Source organism: Neoarius graeffei, chromosome 5, assembly GCF_027579695.1.
Source record: "Neoarius graeffei isolate fNeoGra1 chromosome 5, fNeoGra1.pri, whole genome shotgun sequence".
Classification (NCBI taxonomy): Eukaryota; Metazoa; Chordata; class Actinopteri; order Siluriformes; family Ariidae; genus Neoarius; species Neoarius graeffei.
In genome coordinates this window covers 103,254,991-103,262,535 of record NC_083573.1, presented here as the reverse complement: position 1 = coordinate 103,262,535, position 7,545 = coordinate 103,254,991, and the positions used below count along the sequence as shown (strand labels likewise).

The 7,545-nt window shown below is 42.0% G+C and overlaps 1 protein-coding gene across 3 annotated transcripts in view; it reads left to right on the top strand.

The window, feature by feature from the left end:
* LOC132887159 (NACHT, LRR and PYD domains-containing protein 12-like) overlaps positions 1-7,545 on the top strand; it is a 33,054-nt gene that overhangs the window by 318 nt on the left and 25,191 nt on the right. For 2 of the 3 annotated variants that reach the window (XR_009654778.1, XM_060922620.1), the window contains exons 2-7: positions 14-73; positions 406-522; positions 738-854; positions 1,008-1,065; positions 1,446-1,650; positions 1,853-3,623. Coding sequence is in view for 2 of the 3 variants with exons in the window: in XM_060922620.1 (XP_060778603.1) it covers positions 21-73; positions 406-522; positions 738-854; positions 1,008-1,065; positions 1,446-1,650; positions 1,853-3,623 (2,321 nt within the window). In the remaining variant the exon portion in view is untranslated. The remainder of the gene's footprint in view (positions 1-13; positions 74-405; positions 523-737; positions 855-1,007; positions 1,066-1,445; positions 1,651-1,852; positions 3,624-7,545) is intronic. The other variant, XM_060922621.1, reaches the window with a different exon arrangement.

Below are 7,545 nucleotides of genomic sequence, written 5' to 3'. Positions count from 1 at the left end.
TATAATCTAATAGAGGAGACATGACCTCCAAAATGAGTGTTTCTGGGGAACAGGACACAAAGAAAGACGAGAGGTGAGTGATGGGTGTGACTCTGTGAAACGTATAAATGTTCTCACATTCACTAACACTAAACAGATCAGACTCTGAACACTGACGTGTTTCTGTGAAAAGTGATTCACTGAGAGTTTATTTTAGCAGCTTTGTACAAATATGTTCAAAAACCAGCTGATGATTAGTGACATTAATCTACTGAGCAACACGTCTAACCCCAATTTGTCCCTGTAGCTGGATAAAGTATGAAGGTTAAAGAATCGGATCAGTGTTAATAAGGATTTTAACTCCAGTATAATTATTCAGTTTTGCTGCAGAACAGTAATAATGATGCAGTGGTTGTGTGTGTTTAGTCTGATTCAGGGTAAGAGATCAGACTCACCTGAACCCAGCTGTGTGTCCATGAAGAGTGACAGGTCACTAGTGCATCCAATAGACTTTAGAGACACAGACTGTGCTACTGATCAAAGGTGAGGACATGTGTAGTGTCTATGGAGGGCATTGGGTCATTCATTATTTATTTAATTTATTCTGTGAGATACATTTTAATAATGTATTGAAATTTTTTTATCACTTTTTGTCCCCTGTTCACAATTTATTTAACTTCATATGGAAAATCCAGCTTTAATGAACATGTACATTTTAGATTAGACATTTTAAACAAGACTTTCCTTCTATGCCATAGATCATTAAAGAGAAAGAGATCAGACTCACCTGAACCCAGCTGTGTGTCCATGAAGAGTAACTGGTCAATGAAACATCCAATAAAGTTTAGAGACAAATACTGTGCTCCTGATCTGAGGTCAGTACAAGTTAATGTGAGCGCAGTATTTTATCACTCTCACTTAATCAAACATCTCTCAAATATCTGTGTATTCACTGGTTTGTGTTTGTAGTTATGAATATGATTTATAATCCATTTTAAACTTTTAACAAGTGTTTTGTTTGTTCATAGCCCAAAGAAAAACAAATCAAAAATTGCTGAGAAGAGTGATCTGGAGGCCATATTCAAGGTGTGTGTGTAATATTTACAAATCTCACTGTTTTTGAGTAATCATTACACCTATTCCACTCTCACTGCAATGTGACAGAACATAATCTTGAGCATCAGTCAGAGAGAACACGAGTGTATTTTGTTCTCCTCACTGGTTTCTAACACACAGAAATACTCACTGACTCAACTTCATGTTTTTGCTTGTCTATGCTCTCAGCTGAAACCAGTTTGTCTGGATTCCCCTATTGTACAGGCCTGGAATACACAATTTTAAATCACAAAGCTGTGTTTGGCTCAAAACCTGATATTTATTACATCTTCTTGGAGAAGTTTTATGATTTGTCAGACACAAAAGTATTTTTATAGTATTTTTGTCTTTTTTTTTCTGTTTCACATCAGGATCTGGAGCACAAATTCATCACTGTAATAAAGACAGAGCTGGAGAGGTTTAAGAAGCTCCTGAGTCCAGATTCCCCAGCATGCTCTGAGAGGGAGGTGGAGGATGAGGAGGATCAGAGCAGTGTCAGAGATGGAGTGCTGAAGATCACACTGCACTTCCTGAAGAACATGAACCACACAGATCTCGCTCACACACTGCGCAACAGTAAGAGCTCATGGGGTTCTAACATTGCTTTAACTTTAGAGGAAGGAAACTGCTCTAAATTTATTAAACATGTCTCATCATAATGGTGTGATTTTATCAACAGAATAAAATAACAGGTGTGTACTGACATCACATAGAGCTATGTGATCAATGGTCACCAGAGATGATCATATAATTTATATTTTATTCTTTTTTGTAACAGAACACGTCTCTGTGTATCAGCAAAAACTCAAATCCAAACTGAGAGAGAAATGCAAAATAATTAATGAAGGAATCTCACAGCATGGAAGCTCAGCTCTTCTGAATGAGATCTACACAGAGCTCTACGTCACAGAGGGTTGGAATGGCGACGTCAATAAGCAACATGCAGTGGGACAGATTGAGACAGCGTCCAGGAGACTAGCAACACAGGAGACACCCATCAAATGTAATGATCTCTTTAAAGACACGTCCATCAGAAGTGTGCTGACTAAAGGAGTTGCTGGAATTGGAAAAACAGTCTCTGTGCAGAAGTTCATTCTGGATTGGACTGAAGGAGAAGCGAATCAGGACATCACCTTCATGTTCCCACTTCCCTTTAGAGAGCTGAATCTGATGAAGGAGAAAAATATCAGTCTGATGAATCTTCTTCATCACTTTTTCCCAGAAATGAAAGAATTACAACTAATAGACTGTGATCTTAACAAAGTCCTGTTGATCTTTGATGGTCTGGATGAGTGTCGACTTCCTCTAAATTTCCACAACAATGAGAGATTGTATGATGTGACAGAATCAGCCTCAGTGGATGTGCTGCTGACAAACCTCATCAAGGGGAATCTGCTTCCCTCTGCTTTCCTCTGGATAACCTCTCGACCAGGAGCAGCCAATCAGATCCCTCCTGAGTGTGTAGACCAGGTAACAGAGGTACGAGGGTTCAGTGATCCTCAGAAAGAGGAGTACTTCAGGAAGAGGATCAGTGATCAGAGCCTGGCCAATAATATCATGACCCACATTAAGTCTTCAAGAAGCCTCTTCATTATGTGCCACATCCCAGTCTTCTGCTGGATCTCAGCCACTGTTCTAGAGAGAACGTTGCATGACGCAAAGAGTGGAGAGATCCCCAATACTCTGACTCAAATGTTCACACACTTCCTGATCTTCCAGATCAAACACAAGTACCAAAAGTACCATCAGAAATGTGAGCCTGATCCTCAGCAGACCAGAGAGAGTATCCTGGCACTGGGAAAACTGGCTTTCCAACAGCTGGAGAAAGGAAACCTGATCTTCTATGAAGAAGACCTGAGAGAGTGTGGCATTGATGTGGGAGAAGTGTCAGTGTACTTCGGAGTGTGTACCCAAATCTTCAGAGAGGAGTTTGGGCTTCACCTGGGGAAGGTGTTCAGTTTTGTACATCTGAGTGTTCAGGAGTTTCTGGCTGCTTTATATGCATTTCTCTCCTTCCTCAGCAGAAGTGTAACAGAACAACAATCTTCTGATCTGTCTGATTTTTTCTCCAAGAAAAACATGTTCGATTTCCTCAGGAGTGCAGTGGACAAGGCCTTACAGAGTGAGAATGGACACCTGGACCTGTTCCTCCGCTTCCTTCTGGGTCTCTCACTGGAGTCCAATCAGATTCTCTTACGAGGCCTACTTCCCCAGACAGGAAGCAGCTCTCACAGCCAACAGGAAACAATCGAGTATATCAAGGAGAAGATCAGGGAGAATCCATCTCCAGAGAAATTCATCAATCTGGTCGACTGTCTGAATGAACTGAATGATCATTCTCTAGTGCAGGAAGTACAATATTACCTGAAGAGACAACATGTGTTTTTCCTCAGAGGAGTCAAACTCTCTCCTTCTCAGTGGTCAGCTCTAGTGTTTGTGTTGCTGACCTCAGAAGTGAATCTGGATGAGTTTAATCTGAGGAAATATGACCCATCGGAGGAATGTTTTCTGAGGCTGGTGCCAGTGCTCGAAGCTTCCAAAAAAGCTGTGTAAGTAATTTTCCAATTACTGTATGTCATAAGTGTAGTTTTTATTATTTTAAATGAACACTAATGACACTGCACTGATTGTGATTAATGATAAAGATGATCCTAATCATCATCCATCCATCAATTATCTATACCATTTATCTGCCAGGGTCATGGGGAAGCTGGACCCAATCCCAGCTGACTTCAGGTGGGAGGTGGGGTTCAGCCTGGGCAGGTCTTTCATCTTTCACAGGGCTACACAGAGACAAACAACCATCATACTCACATTCACACATATGGGGGATTTAGAATAGCCAATTGACTGATTCACATGTCTTTGGGAGGAAACCAGAGTGCCTGGAGGAAACCCACACAGACACAGGGAGAACATGCAAACTCCACACAGGTTCAAACCCAGAACCTTCTTTCTGTGAGATGGCAGTGATAACCACTGCACCACCCTGCCACCCCTTACTCTAATCAGATCACTGTTATTAAGCATGTCAGGAGAATGAGAGAGCTTATAGAGAGCATCATGACATAAATGGCTATTTTTTTCTCTTTGGTTCAGTGTTTTTTTCTGCTCCCCTTTGTACTTTTAAATACCAAATCTAATTACTGCCCAATGCTTAGATTGCAGTTAGATTACAGACTGTAAGATTGAACATAATTATAACTTACTTCTGATTTATTTCACACTCAATGGCATATTCATTTAAAAACACAAAACGATCAAAACAAGATCAAATGTACATAAAATGGATACATCTAAGATAAATCATAACAGTAAAATAGAGAAAATGTTTGAATTTATTTAGAAAAATATGACAGAAAAGTCGGGCGGCATGGTGGTGTAGTGGTTAGCGCTGTCGCCCCACAGCAAGAAGGTCCGGGTTTGAGCCCCATGGCTGGCGAGGGCCTTTCTGTGTGGAGTTTGCATGTTGTCCGCGTGGGTTTCCTCCGGGTGCTCCGGTTTCCCCCACAGTCCAAAGACATGCAGGTTAGGTTAACTGGTGACTCTAAATTGACCGTGAGTGTGAATGGTTGTCTGTGTCTATGTGTCAGCCCTGTGATGACCTGGCAACTTGTCCAGGGTGTACCCTGCCTTTCGCCCGTAGTCAGCTGGGATAGGCTCCAGCTTGCCTGCGACCCTGTAGAAGGATAAAGCGGCTAGAAATAATGAGATGAGATGACAGAAAAGTCGGGCGGCATGGTGGTGTAGTGGTTAGCGCTGTCGCCTCACAGCGAGAAGGTCTGGGTTCGAGCCCCGTGGCTGGCGAGGGCCTTTCTGTGCGGAGTTTGCATGTTGTCCGTGTGGGTTTCCTCCGGGTGCTCCGGTTTCCCCCACAGTCCAAAGACATGCAGGTTAGGTTAACTGGTGACTCTAAATTGACCGTAAGTGTGAATGGTTGTCTGTGTCTATGTGTCAGCCCTGTGATGACCTGGCGACTTGTCCAGGGTGTACCCTGCCTTTCGCCCATAGTCAGTTGGGATAGGCTCCAGCTTGCCTGCGACCCTGTAGAACAGGATAAAGCGGCTAGAGATGATGAGACGAGATAACAGAAAAGTCAAGTCTCAACCGTTTAAATGCATATTTGTTTGAAATGTGAAAACGTAATTAGTTCATATATACAGTTAATTTAATAAACCAGTTCATTTAAAATATACAGTTAATTTAATAAACCAGAGCTTAAACCAGAGTCAAAAACAGAGTACTGCACATGACAAGGACCAAACATGACAGACACAAAACAGGGTTACAGACAATGCAATACTTTGCAATCTGTGTGAGTTCTCAGCAACTTTATGCATGCATGCTGATTGCGCTTTAATCCAGGACAGGTGCGAGTACTTAGTACTTGAGGCACACGCTGCTCTGAGCATGCACATGTGGAGATTAGATGTGTGCGTGAATAAGCTCGTATGTCACAGAACACCCCGCCCCACCACAAAAAAAAGAGCTCCTTCTGGGAGCTAAAACCCCTCTTGGATGGCCCTGGGGATGAGGACCTGGTGCTGGAAGCCATGCCATTGGCGCTCTGCTCTGGCTCTGGGTGGATGTGGCAGTAGATCCTCGGCTTAGGTGGGGGCTTGGGCTCAGGTCAGGTCTGAAACAGGGGCAAGGATACAGATGGAGGCTTGAATTCTGGTTGAGATATGGACTTGGGCTCTGGGTAGGAAATGGACATGGGTAGGGCTCCGGACAGGACTTGGGCTCAGGCTCTGATTCTGGCCAGGGCATGGACACAGGCTTGGGCTCTGGTGGAGCGACAACCTCATCCTTGCTGAATCCCAGCAATGGAGCGAGGATCTCTTCAAAGCCTGGCGGTGGCACAACAAGCAGTGGTGTGGAGGCCACCCCGTCAGCTTCCTGAGTCTCAGTGCCCCCCCCCCACCCCCCCAATTTAAAAAAAAAAAAAATATGGGGGTCCTCCTTCACTGCCTCAATGTGGGACTGCACAAGCCTGAAACTTCCCACAACATCGATAGTTGGACTAAGTATTCTGTTAGTAAAGAGGGTGGATGGAGGCAGATGTAAGTGTGGGGAAGAGTTTATTTCCAGACATGCTATTTCCAAACTGTGAGGCAAGGTCAGAGAAACAAACAGAAAACAAATTAAACTGAAACATAAACATAAACCAGAGCTTAAACCAGAGTCAAAAAGAGAGTACTACACATGGCAAGGCCTAAACAGAAGAGAAGCAAAAAGGGTTACAGACAATGCAATACAACCCCGATTCCAAAAAAGTTGGGACAAAGTACAAATTGTAAATAAAAACGGAATGCAATGATGTGGAAGTTTCAAAATTCCATTTTTTATTCAGAATAGAACATAGATGACATATCAAATGTTTAAACTGAGAAAATGTATCATTTAAAGAGAAAAATTAGGTGATTTTAAATTTCATGACAACAACACATCTCAAAAAAGTTGGGACAAGGCCATGTTTACCACTGTGAGACATCCCCTTTTCTCTTTACAACAGTCTGTAAACATCTGGGGGCTGAGGAGACAAGTTGCTCAAGTTTAGAGATAGGAATGTTAACCCATTCTTGTCTCATGTAGGATTCTAGTTGCTCAACTGTCTTAGGTCTTTTTTGTCGTATCTTCCGTTTTACGATGCACCAAATGTTTTCTATGGGTGAAAGATCTGGACTGCAGGCTGGCCAGTTCGGTACCCGGGCCCTTCTTCTATGCAGCCATGATGCTGTAATTGATGCAGTATGTGGTTTGGCATTGTCATGCTGGAAAATGCAAGGTCTTCCCTGAAAGAGACGTCGTCTGGATGGGAGTGTATGTTGCTCTAGAACCTGGATATACCTTTCAGCATTGATGGTTAGGGTGCATCAGTTGCCCCCTAAAAATGAAAAGTTCCTCCGATCATGATGCATTTTTGTTTTTATGTTCCTTTTGGTAAGAAAACACACTGGGTGAAATATTTTGACAAAATTCAAAAGTTTAATGGTGGCACCAGGAGCTCAAAGTTATGGAAAAAGCTGCTATTTTATGACTTTTATGACAAAATTTCGATCACTTTTCATGAAACATTATGGCACCTTATAGAGTATACCAAATATCTTAGATACACATTTTTAGTACATATTCTAAATATATTATCAAGCACAGTTTGAGTTTTAGCTGTTCATTGAATCAATGTTCAACTACTTTTAAACAATACAAATGTATTGTGAATCACATTAATGCTTCTCAATCCCTTGCAAAGGTTCTTAACATGATCTCTGGGTCACAAGAAATCAATAAATGGAGTCCAATACTGTGATTCAAACCTTACGCGAAAACATAAAATAAGCATTTTTTGGCAAAAATGAACCTCATGGTGCCACCATTAGACTTTTGAATATGGTCAAAAAATTTTACAGGATGTCTTTATTGGTGAAAAGGAACACCCAAACAAAAATGCATCAGATTTTATGAAAGTGA